This window comes from Elgaria multicarinata, chromosome 18 (assembly GCF_023053635.1).
Source record: "Elgaria multicarinata webbii isolate HBS135686 ecotype San Diego chromosome 18, rElgMul1.1.pri, whole genome shotgun sequence".
Lineage (NCBI taxonomy): Eukaryota > Metazoa > Chordata > Lepidosauria > Squamata > Anguidae > Elgaria > Elgaria multicarinata.
The window spans coordinates 24,248,916-24,267,681 of record NC_086188.1 but is presented as its reverse complement, the minus strand read 5'-3'; the positions used below and the strand labels follow the sequence as shown (position 1 = coordinate 24,267,681).

The window sequence follows — 18,766 nt, the reverse complement described above, 5'->3', positions numbered from 1 at the left end:
CAATTTGCCCAGCCTGGCCATCAGATTTCCCAGCCATTTATGGACAACTGAGTTCCTGAGATCAGCCTGCCTAACTTGAGGCACTCACAAGTAGTTATTTATGCAGGTTTGAGATTTACTGCAGTAATGTTTGAATAGTTCTGATCCATAGTATTAGTTTTTGAAATAGTAATTAAAAACTACCTTCATTGCTGGAAGGATAAGTTGCTTTCAGGATTGAGGCACTGATTTAAAAGCAATGTACACAGACTAGTTTACCCACTGTTAATTATCTTACTTATTCAATAGTGGTACTAACTAATGTTAGGACACAAGTTAGGAAGGAATTAGCTACTCCCGATCATGGCAGCTAAATGAGAATTTAAGGTCAGAACAGTTGCTTGGGAGTAAATCCTATTGAAATCAGCAGGACTTACTTCCAAGTTAACATTTATACAATCAGTTATCAAAAAATGCAAAGCAAGCAAGTTACACCTACTCCTGATGATCTAAAAAATATATCATCCCACCAACTTCTGAAGATGTAACAAAATATACAGAGTTATCTAGCAGCTATACTATGTCAGGGAGAACTCAGTGATTTCAACTACTGCATTACAAACCAAGCAACCTGATACCCTCCAGATGTGTTGGATGGGGGTGGTGGGAGTTGTTGCTGTTGTTGTTATTGTTATTATTATTATTATTATTTATATAGCACCATCAATGTACATTGTGCTGTACAGAGTTGTAGGCCGACACATCTGGAGGGCACCAGGTTGGGGAAAGTTATGCAGCTAATACAATAACAAGAAGACGGGCCATTTCTACTTTTAGTCCCCGCCGTTTACGTCAGCGGAGAGGCGAGCCTCGACACAAAGCATGCTGGGAGGTGTAGTTTTTTCTCCCTGTCGGGGCCGACTCTGTTCTTGGCAGAGCGGAGAGGAAAACAACCACAACAACCGACTTGCTTAGCAGGCCAGGCTCGCCCCGCCCTTGCTATAAATTCCCTCATCCGGGCCTTTTCCCTGTCACTGCTGTTGGCGATTCGTCGCCATTACGGGGCAGCGGCGGCGCTGAGGCGAAAACGGTCGGGCTGAGGCAGCCCGGGGGGGTTTCCTGGGGGCGGCGGCGGCGGCACTACTCTCCCCTCCCCTCCCCTCTCCTCCAAGCCCCTCGCCCCGGCGCCAGGGCCGGGCCGGGTCTGGCCTTGCGGGGTGCCCCCGTTCGCGCTCCCTCGGCCGCTCCTCCGTCCGCGGGGCCCCCTCAGGCCCGGCCGCGCTAGGCGCCCCCGCAGCCTCCGACTCGGCGCTTGAGGCCTGTTCCACGCGCCGCCCCGTCCCTTCCCTCGTCAGGGCGAAGCAGTGAGGAAAATGTCGCCATGAAGGTGGCCGAGACGACTGCGCTGCGCCGACCCCGCCGCCGGGCCATGAGCCTGGGCCTCGGCCCCAGCCATCAGCGCTCGCCCGTTCTCCGCTTTCGCAGCGGCGCCTCCGCGGCGCCCGTGGATGCTCCAGAGCTCCGCAGCAGCAGCAGCAGCAGCCCCCAGCTTCGACGCGATGGACAAGAGCAACCCCTGCGGCTCCGGCCTCGGCCCCGGCTCCTCGTCTACGGCGGGAGGCAAAGGGCAGCAGCCGCGCTCTAACTCGGCCGGCCCAGCCGGGGGTGAGTCCAAGCCCAAAGGCGAGAAGGAAGGAAGGAAGGCAGGGCCGCTCGCGGCCGATGTGGGGTGACCGTCGGAGGCGGAAAGGGAGATGCAGGCGAGGTGGCGCCAAAGCGGACGCGCAGGTCTCGCAGGCTGCACCAGCTGACGGAGACGGTGGCGATGGGTTCCGCCTTACCGAGATGGCCTTAAGCCAGCCTTCCTCCAACCTGGTGTCCTGCAGCTGGCTTGGAGTACGACTCTCCCACCCACCCCGACACTCCTGTGCTGGCTGGGGAGATGCTGGGAGTTGTCTTTTGGCAGAGCTAGATAATGTTAAATTCCACAATATTTTAGGGAGAAAAAATCCAGTCTCAGCTTGCTCTTTAACAGGCTTCGAAATCTTACACTGCAGTGGTAAACTCTGGTACTTTGAGGGTGGTAATGCCTGGTATGCTGAGCAGACCCATAAAATATTAGTGCCTCTGTAGGAAAAAACTTTGAATTCTCTGACTTGGGATGAAGCTTAAAATGTACAGCTCCTATCACCACATCTGAGTTACTTTTGGAAGCCCTTACATTTTTTTCTGATTGGTTTATAGGGACATTGACAGCATAATCCTATGCATGGTTATTTGGAAGTGTGCGTATTGCAGCCTTGAACTTCCATTCTCAGTTTTGGGTATTGGTTATATGGAAAGGACTCTTAATTTGAAGATGACTCTGTCATATCAGCTACCCTCGCTCCCAGGGATATGGCCTCGGGGATCCCAAGATTTGATGTCGGAGTTATTTGCACAGTGTTTGTAACTTAAATTGAGGTGGTGCAGTTTAACTTGACTAATGCTGAACTAATCCTTGGTTATTGCTAGTGAAAAATGTAGTGTGGAGATACAAGGTATGGGTGGAGCAAGTATTGCTTTTAGCTTTTGCAGGCCATATGTGCAGGAACTGATTATGTTCTAATCTGCATAGCCAGTAATACAAATGGTTGTTGATGCTGAGGACGTAATCCTCAAATCCTATTAAGGTCAGTGTGACAATTCTGACATTCCACCACTGGCTTCTTATTTGCCAGTTACCAAATGCCAGTCTTTTCAAGGATGGGTGCCAAAACTATATACATGACAACTCTTCTAGAGAAAAGTCCTTGCATGTGAGGTTCAAGTTGCAGAAATCCCCTATATTGTAGTTAGCTACTTTTATGCAAGCACTTATTTAAGTATGGAAGAAGGTTGTAATTAGCCTACCATTATTTTAGTGGCATTTGTATGTGTGTGTATATACATACATGTTCATTTGAGTCTTTCTCGACAGGGTATTGAAACTGTCAAATTACCACAACAGTTGAAGTTTAATACATATAAAATAGAAGCATATTTATGATAATTTTTCAGATATCTAGTCTGAAAATAGAAAGTGTTGCATACAGTAGTTAGAATCTGACCCAATGTCTCCTTTGTAATGGCCAGCATTCTGTTACAGCAAGGAAAGCCGTGTATATGACAAAATGCAAGGGTATGGGTTATCTCTACATGCTTAAAAAAAATCTCCACATCGGAGTTGGGACTTCAGGATTGTACCTGTGTTTGCACAATGTTAGCTGTACTTTGCCCTGGTGTGACTGCTAGCTGAAAATAGCTAGCACTGAATAAAATTGTGTTATGATAGATAGGAGCATAGTGAGATCAGGCCTTAATATTTGCCCCATTTCTATCATTTGCATCAGCTGTATTGGATCCTTGTGACAGAATTTTTGTTTACATTTATATTCTGTCTTTCTTCCATGATGGAATTCAAGGTTGGATACATAGAATCCAATAGGTCTGGCTTATCTGTAGCTGCTTCCTTGGGATTATCCTACATTGAACACAGCAGAAGTGGTGGTGGTGGAATTAACTATTTGCCTCCATGGGCCAACAGTCCTAAAGATTATATTGCAATATATGCAAGAAAGCTGACTTAGTTTTTTAAAAAATGTCCCAGTGTATGTTGAGCTGCCTGCTGCTGAGTGGGAAGAGAGCTTTAGCATACAACAAGTCCTCAATTTAAAAGACAAATAAGGCCCTTATAGACTATAAACAAAAGTAAATATATTAGGAAGTGTGGAAAACACATTCTACTGCACACACAACTAAAGTACATTGTTTATTGCTAACTCTATGTTCATTTGCCATTTTCGCAGCATGATTTAAAAGAGAAAAACTACATTAAGGAGTTAAAACAGCAGACAAACATCGGAATAGGTTGTCTTGGGGATGTGTAGTAACGAAGTCCATAGAATGATGGCAGTGCATTCTTGCATAATCTAAATATGCCATGTTACATCTTCTAGTTGTATGCAGTGTACTTTTCTAGATAAAACTTCCCCTGGGTTATCCTGTTGACTGGCTATTGCTTTGACATAATATAAACTATGATTGGGGAAGGATGGCCTAAGCTAAAAGCAAACTGGTGCCCTCCAAATGTTTTAGATTTTAACTACCATTAGCCCCAGCCATCACGGCCAGTGGTCATGGATGCTGGGAATTGTAGCCCAAGCCATTTAGAGGGCACCAGGTTGGGGAAAACTGGCTTAAGCTGAATTGATTAACTTCGCTGTAGTCAAGATTCCATTTCCTAGGCTCAGTACTTGCATTGTGGTGTTAACATTTAGTTTTATCTCCCTTTTCAGATGGAAAAAATGCAAATGGATCCAAGCAGCGTTATAATCGTAAACGGGAAACTTCATATCCCAAAAATGAGAACTTTTCCAGCCAATCCCGTCGTTCCTCTTCACAGAAAAGCAAAGCTTTTAACAAGATGCCTCCTCAGAGGGGGGCACATGGCAGTGGCGGCAAACCTTTTAGCCCTTCTTTTAATGGTGGAAGACGAGATGAGGTGAGAATCTGTCCCTCAGCCACACTTATTTGGGCAGAAGCTAGAGCTGATAGGAGCCATATGCCAAAACATCAGGAGGGCCACAAGTTGCCCACCCCTCCCCTAATTTGGCGTATTTATTTTACTTGGACTTTGTAAACAACAAAGCCAAAAAAAGTACCCCCATGTAATTTTTGTTTCAATACATCACAAAGACATTTAGCGTAATTTAAATGTTATTATATGCGGAATTTTTTAATAGAAATACTTGCAAAAATGTGAAGACAATAACAATTGCTTCAATTATATTATTTAAACTTAAGGAAAAAACAAAAGGTACTGAAAACTGTTGACATGCTAATTTTAGCAATCAGAGAACTGTGCATGATATGCTGACAACCACTCATCTGTTCAGCAGAGTTCAAATCTCTTCCATTAAGGTCATGGGGGGCACCTTTAGTTTCACTGTCACTGTTTATTAATTCCATTTCACTCTGAGACAAATCTGTATTATGTATTCTCTCACATAGTTGCTGGGCATAATCATCTGAAAAACATTAATTACAACTTCAAAACTGCCACACTTGCCTAATACTGTATTTGAAGTTAGCATACATTCATTTTTACTCATAAAATTATGAAAGGGAAATTTTCTGCAGAAAAATTAAGCACTGAAAATTTTTCCACCGCACATCACTGGTCAGGGGTGGGGAATCTCTGGACCATAGGCCTAATTCAGGCTGCAGAGGTTCCCAATCCGCAGGCCCTTCTCCAAGCTGTACCCCCTGACCTAGTGGGCTTGCAGGGGAGGAATCCGCTTAGCTATGTCCAATTACAGATTGTAGAAAACAAGGGGATTCCTTTACATGCTGTTAGAGTTCCAATTGATGGCATGAGCAGCATGCGAAGGAAAAGGACTTGGCAGATGCTTGCATGAGCTGGTCTTGTACATGCCTGCTGGAGACTCTTTCCTTCACACACCCGGACTGGAACCTGAGCAGTATGTGAGGGAGATGCTCAATTTGCCCAGTGCTTGCAGGACTGGCTCCTACAAGTGCTGGCTGAGTACCTCTCTCTGCGTAGAGAAAGGAAAAATGGGTGAGAGGGGGATGACGCGTCACCCCCTTGATGTTATCCAGCCTGGCTGCTTGTTCCAGGAAGGGCAGTTCGGGCCCTAGACCAATAAAGGTTCACCGAACAGATTCGGTTGTCGTGAAATCTGACCCTTTTTCATTTCAACAGACTCCCGCGATGCCCCTGGCTCAGCTTGCCTTCATGAACTGAGCTGATGGGTTGTTCCCGAAATCCAGGAACCCTTACCTCTTTTGCAGAACTGTGTTGTCCTGCAAATTACAGCCATAATTTGTGGAACAATGCAGTTCAGCAAAAGGAAGAAAAGTTCCCCCTGCTGCCATTGCCACGCACACCCCTCGCGCCTTGTTTGCCTGTGTCAGAATTGGCAAGGACAGCACAAGGGGTGTGTGCATGGCAGCAGGGAGGGAGTTGTCTTTTTCTACAGCTGTGGGAACATCTCTCGCACTTTCCTTGCCGGTTTTTGCATCAGCAAGGAGAGCATGAAGGGTGCACCCAGTGCTGCCGGAAGTCCGTGAGCTGGCCCAACTTGCACAGGTCAAATCAGGCCAGCTTGTGGACAAAGTGAGCCGGAGTCCAGGGCACTGAGCTGCCAAAAGCTCGGCAGACTTGACACCCCCAACAGATTCCTCTGGCATCCTTAGTTCCCAGTCCCTGTAGTAGGTAATACTGTACAATTTGTCTTCAGTTTACTTTTTTAACTAGTGCGCCATCTAAAATACCCAGCTATAAATATTGCCATAGAATCATAGAATAGTTGAGCTGGAAGGGGCCTATAAGGCCATCGAGTCCAACCCCCTGCTCAGTGCAGGAATCCACCTTAAAGCATCCCTGACAGATGGTTGTCCAGCTGCCTCTTGAAGGCCTCTAGTGTGGGAGAGCCCACGACCTCCCTAGGCAATTGTTTGTCTTTACTTCCACTCTGTGCCTGTGGAGGAACCTGTGTGTTTCACCCAAGGCAAGCGACAGATCTAGGTAATAGCTGGCCTTTGTGTTAGAAACAGGGATCAACCATTGCTTCCTTGTCCCATAATCTGATACCTGCAGTACCTAGCAGCAGTGACTCATTCATTCAGTCTCAAATCTCCTATCTTTAGATTGGGTCTAACATGCAGACCTCATTTGCACAACATCTTTTGGGTTTCTTTATTTCTGCCCCATCCCCTACTTTTTGTAGCATTCAATCCAATTAAGTGTTCTAATTTTGGATGGTCCTATTGCCCAATTGTGGATTTTGATTGTCTTCTCAGGTAGCAGAGGCCCAACGGGCAGAGTTTAGCCCTGCCCAGTTCTCTGGCCCCAAGAAGATTAGTCTGAACCACTTGTTGAACTTCACCTTTGAACCTCGTGGCCAAGCAAGCCACTTTGATGGGGGTGGCCGTGGCACCTGGGGGAAAAGGAACAGATGGGAGAACAAACCTTTCAACAAGGAGCTCTTCCTACAGGCCAAGTGAGTGGGAGACTGACATGGGGTTTTTAGTTGATATCTAAGGGAAGTTGGATATTTGGGGATTTAGTGAAACTCCTGTGTTTCTGTTCTGTAAAGTCTGATTATAACGCTGTTTCCCTAGTCTTTGAATTATGAGGGCAAATGTTTTTCATAGAATGAGAGTGCTGTGAATTTTAAGTCCAATTTGGCTCAGTACAGTGGAACATTATGAAGCAGGCTCTTTAAAGGCTTTCAAGACAGGAGTACCTGGGATTATTGTGCACTTTGTAATTTGATACTCCATGTTTATATACACTTCAGAAGTCTTCATTATAGAAACACATCTTAACATTTCAGAGTAGTTGAAAGGTAGTTTAAGCAAATGGGGACACCTTCTATATTCCCTCTCCTTGATACCATTTTAGACTTGATTTCCTGCATGAGAGTGATTCATATAATACAGCCTTCCCCAACGTGGTGCCCTCCAATGTGTTGCCCTCCAAATGTGTTAACTAGAACTCGTATTATTCCAAGCCAGATATGGCTGTTGGACAGGATAGCTGGGGAGGGTGGGAGATGGGCACCGGATTGGGGAAGGTTGATTCAATGCTACGGTAATCCTGCTGTTTTTAATCTTGTCATAAATAACTGTGATTAGTCACTGCTTATCCAGAATCCTTTTCAGTTAATTGTTAGTAGGTAATTACAATATGTGATTATCTGTTTAAAATACTTTGCGTTCTTTTCAGCTGCCAGTTTGTGGTGTGTGATGACCAGGATTACACAGTTCACTTCACTGATCCAGATACCTTGGTCAACTGGGATTTTGTGGAACAAGTGGTTAGTAGCAATGACTTGTCTTTAAAGCTTTACGACACAGACCTATGTGAACTGGCTGCTTCTCGTCTACTGAGCTAACCTGTCACTTGCTCATATAAGACAGTCTGGGTAACTGTCTCCAACTAAATATAAGAAGCTTTGGAAATATCTAGATCTCCAAAGGATTGCCTGTCTTGTTATGAACCTGCCCAGTTATTAACATCTGCAAGAGAGGCCCTTTTGAGGGCACCCTTACGCACAGAGGAGCTGAGGAATGGGGTATTTCTCAGAGTAGGGCAAAGTTTTTCTCTGCCTGGAGATTGTGGGGAGCCTGGGAAAGAACATGTTGGACTGGAGGTTCCCCCAAGGAAAAAAATACTTTTGAGAGAAACATAGCATAATAAACTGAATTTTGTTGCATGTTCTTAGCGGATTTGCAGCCATGAAGTGCCCTCTTGCCCAATATGTTTATACCCACCCACTGCTGCCAAGATCACCCGCTGTGGGCACATCTTCTGCTGGGCATGCATCTTGCACTATCTGTCTCTGAGTGAGAAGACCTGGAGCAAGTGCCCCATCTGTTATGGCTCTATTCACAAGAAGGACCTCAAAAGGTAAAGATATTATATTCCCTGAGCAATATCTTCTTTTGGTTGGATAACAAGTCACCTGTCTCTCACCACTTTCCTTTTTCTGTTTGTTTTTTGCAGTGTTGTTGCTCTAGAAACTCGTCAGTATGCAATTGGCGATACAGTTACCATGCAGCTGATGCGACGGGAGAAAGGAGTCTTGATAGCACTGCCAAAATCAAAGCTTACAAATGTGGAGCAGCCTGTTCACCTAGAAGGTGAGCCTCAAGGATGTTTGAAATCACTACAATCTGCATGAATTAAGGTTGAGGTGTGTGTATTTTGTGTATATGTAGAATGGGACGCAAGCTATTATTTAACTTCGCCCAGAGCAGCTTACAAATAATCAGTAAAAGACTCGCTACCCACGGGCTACTTCAGAGTTGGGTCTGCATGAGCCCCATTGAAATGAGTAGGAGCTGCACAAAAGCAGATCTTGGCAGCGTTACTTGATGGTCCTCTATAAGAACTATGGAAGAACCTGCTATTGCTCAGTGTGAATGTAATCTACCTAGATGCACTGCATCAGAAAGTGTGGCATTAATTAATGTTCTCTTTAAATGCAAGATGGGATTGAGCACATATCTCCGATCAGTCAGTTGAAGTAAATGGTTATTGTGTTCAGACTTGCTTCTGCTTCTCATAAATCGGTCTTAAAGTATTAGGTGTCTCTTATGAGAAGGACACGCTTTGCTTCAACTCCTACAGAAGTGCAGGCTTGAGTTTTAAGAATATCAAGTAGAACATGGATGGCTAACCCGTGGGATGTATCCAAACTGGATGGTTATGTGTGTTTCATGGTGTAATTAATTTTTTATGTCTCTGCCCAGATGAGCAACATGGTCAGTATTCAAAACTGCTTCTCGCCTCTAAGGCTCAAGTGCTGCATAAGGTGATCTTGGAAGAGAAGGCGGCACTCCTGCGTCAGTATGACGAGGAGAAACACACCCCTGAAGCATGTTTCATTGAAGCAGCCATTCAGGAGCTGAAAGTGAGGACCCTCTAATTTTTTTTCTTAATGTGATGTAGTGGTAGGAAGTCAATGAATTTTACTGGCCTGCAGTGTGACACCTGTTAGTACAAATGCTAAGCATTGTTGTTGCATATTCCCCTATTTCAGCAAATAGCTTGAATTTTGGAGGGAAGAGGGAGAAATAAACATGAATACCACAGAGAAGGGTAGCTTGAACTAATAGGTGTAGATAGATGGCTTCCAGTTTCGTATTTCACATTCACAACCACCTTGCGCAATGTGTCACTGAAGAGCTAACCAAAGAAGTTCAGTGCCACTGTCACCAGTGCCCATTTCTGGATCCTTGATAGAACATGAATGATGGCTTAATTTCAAGGTCAGGCCATGGAATTAGCAGGTGAACTCTCTGCTAGGAGAAACTGAGGAACCACAGCAACCACTAAACCTTGTACTGGGACATCTGGTTGTTTGGGGGCTTATTCAGTGTCATAACTTCATCCTCACTATAGTCATTGTAGGGGAGTAGCATGTCCCAGAATATACAAACGTTCAGCATGTTGGAGGGATAAAATTGTCAACTTTTTCTTGCTATTCTCATATTGCATCTCTAGCTTACAGAGGAAGTCTGGTACCCCAGGACAAGCAAAAGAAATGGGAGTGAGCATGTTGTACATGCTGGTGTGCTGAGATTAAAAAAAAGTGTTTGGCTTGGCTTTTAGGATCGAGAGGGCAACTTGATGTCTGACAAATATCAAGACAGTGCTGTTGCAGATACCACAGTAGCTGTGGCAGAACTAGTCTTGATGGAGCCATCTGACAAAGAAGCAGTGGCGTTGTCTCAGGAGAGGAAGGTGAGAGAGCTTGAGTTTTGCTGAAATACTGCTTTTATTTTTATGTATTAAAACATTTGTATCCCACCCACATTTACATCACAGGGATCTCAGGGCAGTGTACAGGTAAAACAGCCTTCTCTATTCAGTACTATTCTCTCCATTAGAATGGAGTAAAACATAATTTGAGTACTGATGCCCAAAAGACTATTAAACTGGACTTGCCCTTGGTAAAACCCTGTTTGCTCTAGGGCAGGGCTGGGGAGCACGTGGCCCTCCAGCTGTTGTTAGACTGCAACTCCCATTATCCCTCACTGTTGTTTACGCTGCCTAGGGCTGATGCAAGTTGCAGTCCAATAACATCTGGAAGGCCACACATTCCTCTAGAGCGGTGATAGAGCTGCCATCTGAATGTTCAGGGTAATGGTTTTGAAAGTCTTATTTGAGTGGGTTGAGAAAAATAGATGCTAACGGCTTCCCATTGTAACAGTGTGTTCTAGAGTATCTTTCTGCTTTCGATGAAGAAGTCCTGAAATCTCCTTCTGTGGAGTCTGCAAGTGCAGTTCCACCCTCCTCAGAGACAGAAGCGACAGCGGTGGCTGATGCAGAAGAGTCTGGTGTGGATCTGGGAGCCGCAAGTGAAATGGGTGAAGCTAGCCTGCCTGAATCTGCCTGTGAGAAATCTAAAACGGCATTCAGCAGTGGACACACAAGTAGCTCCCCTTGCTATTACTTCTACCAAGGTTAGCCTAATACTGTAATGCATTGGAGGAAGGCTTTAGAAAGTTAGCTCAGGGGCTGTTCAGACAATATGCTAAGCCATGGTTAGGCCGCTAACCCTTTTGCAGCAAATGTTTAGTGAGCGTGTTTAAACTGTGGTTATGTAGCCACTGTGGTTAGGAATGATTCACACAACATGCTAAGTTATGGTTCACATGACCCGCTAAGCCATAATGTTTAGCTGAGAATGCTTAATCACTGTGGCTTAGTGTGTCGTATGAACAAGGTTTCTGAGTTGCTGTACCAACTTCCTCCTTGTTCGTTAAGGGAGTGGGATGGGAAAGAGACAGTGGCTCCCTGATGATGGGTTTGGTCAACGAAAGATCAAAACGGATTGAAATTTAAGAAACTGCCTTATCAATGAGACAAATAATGACAATGCACAACAATGTGGCCTCTCAACCTACACTCTCTTAGTGGCATTTGCATAGTCTGGTCAGACGGTTTATTTGAAATAACTCTTTAGCTGTCTGGATACTTAATTTGCAAGGCTCTCAGTAATGAGACTGAGTCCAGATTCAAAGTGCAAGTTCTTGACCTGATTTCTGGTATGTGAAGTCTCTGAAATGTTTATCTGCTGCTTCTGAAGTTTGAGGCTGACTTGTTAAATTGTTAGCCATGTGGGGTGGTCCAAGGCAAGATGCTGTTCCCTATATTTCTGATGTTTAAGTGAGAGAGCTATTAGTTTTGTAGCCAAATTGGCACTACCCATAACAAGAGGGGAGATATCAGCAGGCTTGGGGGAACCATGAGGTTTACGGAAATACAACAGGTCTTTAGTAAAATAATAATAATAAGGAGAGTACCCCAAAACAGCCCAATGAGGGCTAGGCGTGCTCAGCATGGCCACAGAATGCTTAGCAGGATGAGGGAGGGCTGGAATGGTGATACACATAGATATAAAAATAACAGAACAGTCACATTGGCCTGGTTCAGACAACATGCTAAACCACGCTGCTTAAACACGAAATGGTTGATGGAATGCATTATGCATTCCATTAACCATTTTGTGGTTAAGCAGCATGGTTTAGTGTGTTGTCTGAATGGGGCCATTGTCTGGATAGGTCCTTTCATGGTTCCAAACTGAGTTTGTGAGATGATGTCAGATACCTTAAAGGATGTGCAGCAGCCTGTGGGTGCAGCATGTAAAGAAGAGATATAGATCTAGAGCTGCTGCCTCAAGTGGAACTAGAGGGGGGTGCCCCATTTCTCATGTTTTCAATAACTGTCCTATGACTTTTCTTCCAATACTGTAGCTGAGGATGGGCAGTGTATGTATCTTCACCCTGTGAATGTGCGATGCCTTGTGCATGAGTACGGCAGTCTGGAGAAGAGTCCAGAGAAGATTACTGCTACTGTGGTGGAGATATCTGGCCACTCCATGACAGAGGTAACAGTCCCCTTAATTGACGGATTGACCTTGGTGGCATTTGGCTGAGGGAGGCCTTAGACATGCTCTTCTTGAGGCTTAAGTGCTAAAATCTTCCCTTGTGGAAAAATGGTTGAATTCTGGCAGCCTGCTGGGGATGGATTTGGATGCATTTAAGAGGTTTTTCTTGCACTTAGGATTACTCACAACTCACACTAATTGGCTTTATTTGACGAGTGGAGAATTGGAGGTTTGGGTTAAGTAAGGCATGATTTGTGGACTTGATTAGCATTCTCTCCACACAGGTGACTTCTAGGTGGGGATGGGGGGTGTTCAAAGATCTTGTAACTAACCGCAACTCCTGTCTGCAGGATGTGCGGCAGCGTCATCGCTACCTGTGTCATTTGCCACTCACTTGTGAGTTCAGCATCTGTGAACTAGCTTTGAAGCCTCCAGTTATTTCGAAGGAAACATTGCACATGTTTTCAGGTGAGCATTAGGGGTTCTACTTTCTGTTGTAAAAGGAATTTTTGTGAGCAAGTCCGAAAGGATGATGTGGCCTCTCTACAATAGCTGTGTGTTTCCAGCTGTAGTGGAAGAGTTGCCATTCACGTATTTAAGGTTTGTGTTAAGAGGAGAGGGGTAACTAATGGAAGTGGGTTTATCGGGTTAGCAAAGCAATAAATACTGGCAGGTGTGAAGGCTGGATCCTGCAGTAGAAAATTAAACCTTAAACTAAGGCACCCAGGTTGGGCTTCTGGAGGGCTGGGCCTGGAAGGAGGTGAGCTGCTACCCTCTACCAAACAGGCAGGGAGGAGAAGATGAACAGATGATTGTTTTGCTGCTAGTGGTTTGTCTCACCTAGGATCTCTCTCAATGGCTCTTAGATGATATCGAAAAAAGGAAACGCCTGAGGCAGAAGAAAGCTCGTGATGAGCGACGTCGGGAGCGGAGAATTGAGATGGAGGAAAATAAGAAGCAAGGCAAATGTGGGTGGTGCTTTTGGACTCAACTAGGTCTTTGTGATGGGGAGGAGGGGCTTGGGGTGCTGGTTGGCATGCATGATAAATACCTTACTAAAGGTAAAGTTAAAGGATTAATTGTGCCGCATCTTGGGTTTTCATGACTTATCCTGTCAAGGTCGCCAGCGCAGCGTGACTGGAAACAGGCCAGTGGACATGTAGAAGTAGTGGAAATGGAACAAACCTATTTTAATACTAAAGTTAAGGAACTTCTCAAATGGTTGCTTCCCCTCAGCAGCATAGCTTTTAACTCTTCCTCCTGGAAGGAGATGTAATGTACGCGAGGGAATAGATGGCATTTGGATTTGCCTGAGTAACTGCATTGGAGGAGGTTTGTCCTAGAGATGAAACATCTGGTTTTCTTTCTAGATCCTGAGGTTCGTATTGCTTTAGAGAATCTGCAACAGTTCCCTGCCTTCAGTGCTTGTTCAGGAGAATCTGCTGACGCTGAGAACCAAAGCAGCAGTCTGCTGTCCTCTGATGAGAGAAGCCCTGTGTCTCAACCAGGTGAGCACCTGAAAGAGACTCAGGTAGCCAATCAGTGCACTCTTTCGCTAAAGGATTTAATTCCAATTATTCAGCTGGACAGTGGCAGCTTCATCGTTTGCATCTTAGCACCATCCACAGGGTTAATAACAGTATCTGCTGGGTAGCCAAGCACTTCCATTGACAAAGCACTTGAACACCTGAATAGCAATTCTCAGAAGTAAGGTGTGTCTCCAGCTATGCTTAAAAATCAAGTTATAGGACACACACAATAAGTCTTGGAAGGCGGAGAATGACCGCAAGGCGTGGCGTGGCGAACCCCATTCTTGGGGCCCTGCCTCTTGGATAGGTTTCCTCAGTGTGGCTCTTGGGTTATACGTGTGGCTTCTCTCCTTGCAGAGTCCTTGTTGACTCCACTGTCACCTGCAGCCAGTCTTGGCAGCCCTTCCCCCTGTGTTGGGAACCCGGAGGAGGAATCTGCCCTACCCTCATTTGCCCAGGTATGTGCCTTGTGCAGAACCTTCTGTTGTACCTGATTAACCCTTCAGTACAAGAAACTTTTGAGGAGTGAGATGCGAGTCAAGCAAAGTCTAAGTTTCAATCGGACTATAAAATGGCTGAGTATAATCTGAAACACTGTAGTCTGCTATGCATTTTAGCAGTCTTTTGATCTATTAGCATGCACTCCATTGATCTCAAGCTGCCATTTATTTATCCTTATTTAGTAACATATCAGTAGGATTTGGCTACTGCGTTGTGAGTGTCTGGTCCTGATTCTGTCTTTGTTCTTGATAGATGTTGAGGGCTGGAAAAGCGAAACCAGAAACATGGAATAGTTTTCAGCCAAAGAAGAAAGGTGAGCAAGTGATGATTCTTTAGCATCTTCAAGGGATTGGCTTCTCGAATAGCTGTGCACTCAAGACTTAATCTCTGTTTCAATATATTTCTATATATATAGCATTCAAGGTAGCTAACAGTGATAGAATACAGTAAACCAGGCAATCATCTCTAATAGTAAAATGAAAAAGCAGATATCAAAAGAGCAGGGATCAAAACAATGACAAGACAGTGCCACATTATTTATGGCTCATTTTCACATATTCTAATCAAGGCAGGCCAACAAGTCAAAAACCTGTCTAAAACTTTGTGTGGCAATAGAAGGCCATCAGAGAGGGGCTGTGCAGGGCCTCAGTTCAGAGCTATTGCATGGTGCTTGTGACTGTGATCTAAAACTGATTGCTTTCTTCCAGAAGAGAACACCGCCCTGGCACCTCCGGCTACAGGAGACAGTGATGGGGAGAGTGATAACTCAGACCGCGTACCTGTGCCTAGTTTCCAGAACTCCTTCAGCCAAGCTATCGAGGCAGCCTTCCTAAAATTAGACGAACCATCTACTTCCAACCACCTCTTGGGTGAGTGAAGGAAAATGTTCCAGTAGCATATTTCTGTGAGCCCCCTAACACTGATATAGTGGTGCAATTGCCATAGAGGCTCTGGCTCTCCAAAACGTAGAATTGCCAGTCACGGCCATTCCAAACTTGTGTTCCTCTGATAGTAGTGCAAAGTACTGAAGTATGGCACAGGCAAAATTAGCTAGATGGTCACCTTGTTCTAACATGGGTGTATGTGCATTTTGCTTACATTTCAGAGCCCACACTGTGGCTCCAGCAGCAAGTGGCAGAGCACCCTGGCTGTACTGGGGAGTTACGTGGCTTACGGTCTTGCTTGAACTGCTATGATACCATGGGAATAAGGCTTAGCCAGCCCTGCTGAATAAGATGCTGTTGGACTCGATGGCCTTATAGGCTCCTTCCAACTACTATTCTGTGATTCTATGCCAAGGGTTGGCTCTGGGACCTTCTGCATGCAGAGAATCATAGAATTGCAGAGTTGGAAGGGGCCTACAAGGCCATTGAGTCCAACCCCCTGCTCAGTGCAGAAATCCACCTTAAAGCATGTCCTCTGCAACTGGCTATGGCCACTTTCCTCCTCATAGGCCAAGAGTGCACAACCAGAAGTCTGCATGCTTTAATGGTGCTTCCCCCGCCCCCAAGTGACCCTGATGCAGATTGTCTGCCAACCCGTGAGAAAAGAACAATATGTATCAGGATCGCTGAGACGTGCTGAGTGCATCTGTGATTCCTGAGTCAACATGTGCAACCTCTGAACCCTGGGGCTTGCTTTAGGCAGCAACCAGCCAGGTATCCAGATCCTGAGGACTTGACTAGGAAACCGAGACAGTTTCTGATCCAAAGCCTGGTAGACCCTGGGGTGGCGCTTGCAGATGGATACCTTCCTACGAGAGCTGCTGTAGCCCTTTTCTGTCCCAGCACTGCTGACTGGGTTCTTGTTTCCAGCTCTTTCCTTTAGCCCTTGGAGAGTGGGAAAGGTGCTTGTCAAGCTGCCCAGCAGCTGCAATTGTGGGACAGTCCTTTTATGTACGAGGGCGGAAAAAGTAAATTGTTACATGGGAGTAATTCCTCTAGTTTAGCAAACCTGGTTGGGGAAATGTTGCTCCTGGAAACAGTCTAAGTTGACGGTGTTTCTTTCGCAGATGAAAAAAGAGGCAAGAAAAAGAAGCAGAAGCAAAAGTTGCTGTTCAGCACATCAGTGGTTCATACAAAGTGATCCTGCTAATGGACAGATTCTGTCTCCTGGTTTCTTTTGTTTGCTTTTGTGTTTTGCTGCTATAGAGAAAGTATTTTAAGTTTGAGCAGGAAAAAAATATCTGTTTCTGGGACTTAGGGAGGGTTAGGGATTAAAAACGAATATACATTCGATTCGCTCGTTGATACCAAAATGAAATATTGAATTGCAGACCCTTCGCCAACGTTGCAGGGTTGTGCCAAGCTTAAAGCCTTTGGCATGTTTTGCAGTTGGACCATGGGGAAGAATAGCGTGGCTGAGGTGGTCCACCTGCTTTTGCCACTGCAGGGGCAGAAGAGCTTCTAATGCTATGAACCTGGGTGGAAATAAGTCTAGTGGCTGCCGTGGGCTGAATGAAACATATCCTTTATTGCCTGCTACTTGCCTCTCTCTGGAAACAGGTAAATAAAGATACCATGCTGTAGAGCACTCACTGATTGCTACTTCCGTTTAATCAGAAACCCTTACAAAGAAGAATGGGGTGGTAGCGGCAGCGGAGGAAGTAATTGGGCTCCTGTCTCCAATTGCTCATTTTAATTTTTCTTCAAAAGGCCAAGGACTGCAGAAGGTATGTTTTGGGAAGTCTTTCTGAAAAAGTGACTGGATTCAGCAGGCCATTGTATTCAGCAAGGCAGGAGTAAATCTTGCCCAGATCTTGTGTAGGGCTGCTCTGGGGAGTTACGGTGCTAATTAGATTATTTGGAGGGATATTAGAAACTTCTTCCTTGTGCAGAGCAGCTGGTTTGTATAAATAAGCCGTGGACCTGAACGTAGTGGCCCCATTTGCTTGGTTGTGGGATTCAAACTGGGGTTTTACTATGTATGTTTCAGCCATACTTCTCTCCTTATCCTCCCAGCCTCTTTTTTGTTTTTTTTGGGGGGGGAAAGTTGTTTCATTCTGCACTGCTTGTGGCTTGATCTGAAACTAATTACTACTAAAGTGTCAGTTCTGTTGAATACAATGAACTTCAGTGTACTATACCAGCAAAGGCAAATAGTTACAATAAAACCATATGCACAACGGTGGGTGTATTTCCATAGCTGTAGTTTATTTTCTTGTATCGAAAGGTCCTTTTTGTTTAGGATCTATTAACTGTGGGAGAAAAGAAGCCATTAACAAGCATCTTCCACCCAGACCAATACCTGCTTTAGACAGAGATTATTGTCTTCCTCACTTAATAGCAGTCAGCCAGAGCAGTTAAGAGCACAAGGTACCCTCTTGAGAATACCCAAAGTACACAGAAATGAGTTAGGAAGTTGGGGGGGGGGGGGTGCACCCAAAAGTAAACTTCGGGCCACCTAAACCTTCAGGGGAGTGGCATACTTTCTAATCTGGCCCAACTCTTCATTTGGGCACAGGACCTGACAAACATACAGGCCCATACCCACTGGGTGTGATACGACCTTGTTCTTTGATGGGAAATGCAGAAAGTTAGCTTGGAACATATATCTAGAAATCATACTTGCAATTTTAGCATGCAAAGAAGCCCATGAATCATAGAATAGTAGAGTTGGAAGGAGCCTATAAGGCCATTGAGTCCAACCCCCTGCTCAATGCAGGAATCCACCCTACAGCATCCCTGGCAGATGGTTGTCCAGCTGCCTCTTGAAGGCCTCCAGTGTGGGAGAGCCCACAACCTCCTTAGGTAACTGATTCCATTGTTGTACTGCTCTAACAGTCAGGAAGTTTTTCCTGATGTCAAGCTGGAATCTGGCTTCCTTTAACTTGAGTCCATTATTCCGTGTCCTGCACTCTGGGAGGATCGAGAAGAGATCCTGGCCCTCCTCTGTGTGACAACCTTTCAAGTATTTGAAGAGTGCTATCATGTCTCCCCTCAATCTTCTCTTCTCCAGGCTAAACATGCCCAGTTGTTTCAGTCTCTCTTCATAGGGCTTTGTTTCCAGACCCCTGATCATCCTGGTTGCCCTCCTCTGAACACGCTCCAGCTTGTCTGCGTCCTTCTTGAATTGTGGAGCCCAGAACTGGACGCAATACTCAATATGAGACCTAACCAGGGCTGAATAGAGGGGAAGAAGTACCTCACGTGATTTGAAAGCTATACTTCCCTTAAGGCATCCCAAAACAGCATTTGCTTTTTTTGCAGCCACATCACACCGTTGGCTCATATTCAGCTTGTGATCTACAACAGTTCCAAGATCCTTCTCATTTGTAGTATTGCTGATCCAAGTGCCCTCCACCTTGTAACGATT

General features: G+C 45.2%; 1 protein-coding gene across 3 annotated transcripts; it reads left to right on the top strand.

Annotated features, from left to right (window-relative positions):
• Window positions 1-1,159: 1,159 nt before the first annotated feature.
• On the top strand, window positions 1,160-17,587 carry RNF10 (ring finger protein 10). 3 transcript variants are annotated; one of them, XR_010026286.1, is made up of 18 exons: window positions 1,160-1,666; window positions 4,297-4,501; window positions 6,823-7,022; window positions 7,751-7,841; window positions 8,250-8,434; window positions 8,531-8,667; window positions 9,280-9,440; window positions 10,142-10,273; window positions 10,743-10,995; window positions 12,289-12,422; window positions 12,773-12,890; window positions 13,289-13,390; window positions 13,793-13,930; window positions 14,309-14,409; window positions 14,705-14,765; window positions 15,160-15,321; window positions 16,464-16,956; window positions 17,107-17,587. XR_010026286.1 is itself a non-coding variant. In XM_063144183.1 (17 exons), exons 1-17 carry the CDS (start codon window positions 1,488-1,490, stop codon window positions 16,535-16,537), a joined length of 2,433 nt encoding a protein of 810 aa, XP_063000253.1. In that variant the 5' UTR covers window positions 1,160-1,487; the 3' UTR covers window positions 16,538-17,587. The 3 variants fall into 3 exon arrangements, 2 of the variants coding, with proteins under 2 accessions (XP_063000253.1, XP_063000254.1); XM_063144183.1 differs by having other exon boundaries at window positions 16,464-17,587; XM_063144184.1 differs by having other exon boundaries at window positions 1,161-1,644; window positions 4,296-4,501; window positions 16,464-17,587.
• Window positions 17,588-18,766: the final 1,179 nt, after the last annotated feature.